Here is a 1084-nt window from a genome sequence, read left to right as displayed (position 1 = left end):
GAAGGAGCTGGCACAAACTGGGAGCACTGGGGAGTCCCAGACACAGCCCTGGGGGCTCAGGGGACTCTGGGGACACCTGTGGTGACCTCAGCACTTCATGAGGAACATGAGGTCCCCGCAGGAGTCGGTGGCCCCAATGATCTTCTCGGGCTCCAGCCCCCGCTCGAAGCCGCGGGCGATGTCGTTGCTCTGGGAGTTTTGGGGAAAAATGGGATTTTTTTGGGAACAGAGAGATTTTAGGGCGAGGAGGGGACAGGGAGGCGGTGCAGCTGCAGGTTGGGGACGCTGTCCCCAGCCCGGTGGCACTGGGGGAGTGCCCCGTGGCTGGGCACTGTCCCATTCCCTGGTGGCCATTCCAGGACTGCAGACTCCTGTCCCCATGGAGAGGACACTGGGTGCCACTGTCCCCATCCCTTGTCCCTGTCCCCAGCTCTGCTGTCCATTCCTGTCCCCAAGCCTGGGTTCCCAGCCCATCCCTGTGTCCTTGTCCCCATCCCCATGTCCCTGTCCCTAACTCTGGGTGTCCATTCTCCACCCTTGGTCCCTGGCCCCATCCCTGGGTGTCCAGTCCCATCCCCTACCCATGTCCCTGTCCCCATCCCTTGGTCCCTTGTCCCAATCCCTGGATTCCCATCCCTGTGTCCCTGTCCCCATCCCCCTGTCCCTGTCCCCATCCCTGGATTCCCACCCCCATCCCTTGGTCCTTTGCCCCAATCCCTGGATTCCCTGTCCCCATCCCCATGTCCCTGTCCCCATCCCTCTGTCCAGTCCCATCCCCTACCCATGTCCCTGTCCCCATCCCTTGGTCCCTTGTCCCAATCCCTGGATTCCCATCCCTGTGTCCCTGTCCCCATCCCCCTGTCCCTGTCCCCATCCCTGGATTCCCACCCCCATCCCTTGGTCCTTTGCCCCAATCCCTGGATTCCCTGTCCCCATCCCCATGTCCCTGTCCCCATCCCTCTGTCCCTGTCCCCATCCCTGTGTCCCTGTCCCCGTGTCCCTGTCCCCATCCCTGTGTCCTTGTCCCCATCCCCGTGTCCCTGTCCCCATCCCTGTGTCCCTGTCCCCATCCCTCTGTCCCCGC

The 1084-nt window shown here is 63.3% G+C and overlaps 1 protein-coding gene across 1 annotated transcript in view; it reads right to left on the bottom strand.

Moving 5' to 3' along the window:
• Positions 1 to 56: 56 nt before the first annotated feature.
• The window catches only part of CBX5 (chromobox 5), a 2385-nt gene continuing 1357 nt past the window's right edge, over positions 57 to 1084 (bottom strand). The window contains exon 3 of the mRNA XM_017742328.1: positions 57 to 189. Within this exon, the coding sequence (XP_017597817.1) occupies positions 88 to 189 (102 nt within the window). The 3' untranslated portion in view covers positions 57 to 87. The remainder of the gene's footprint in view (positions 190 to 1084) is intronic.

The sequence above is a fragment of the Corvus brachyrhynchos genome, unplaced genomic scaffold, assembly GCF_000691975.1.
Source record: "Corvus brachyrhynchos isolate BGI_N302 unplaced genomic scaffold, ASM69197v1 scaffold238, whole genome shotgun sequence".
In the NCBI taxonomy this organism is placed as follows: domain Eukaryota; kingdom Metazoa; phylum Chordata; class Aves; order Passeriformes; family Corvidae; genus Corvus; species Corvus brachyrhynchos.
This window is presented reverse-complemented; position numbering and strand designations above follow the sequence as displayed.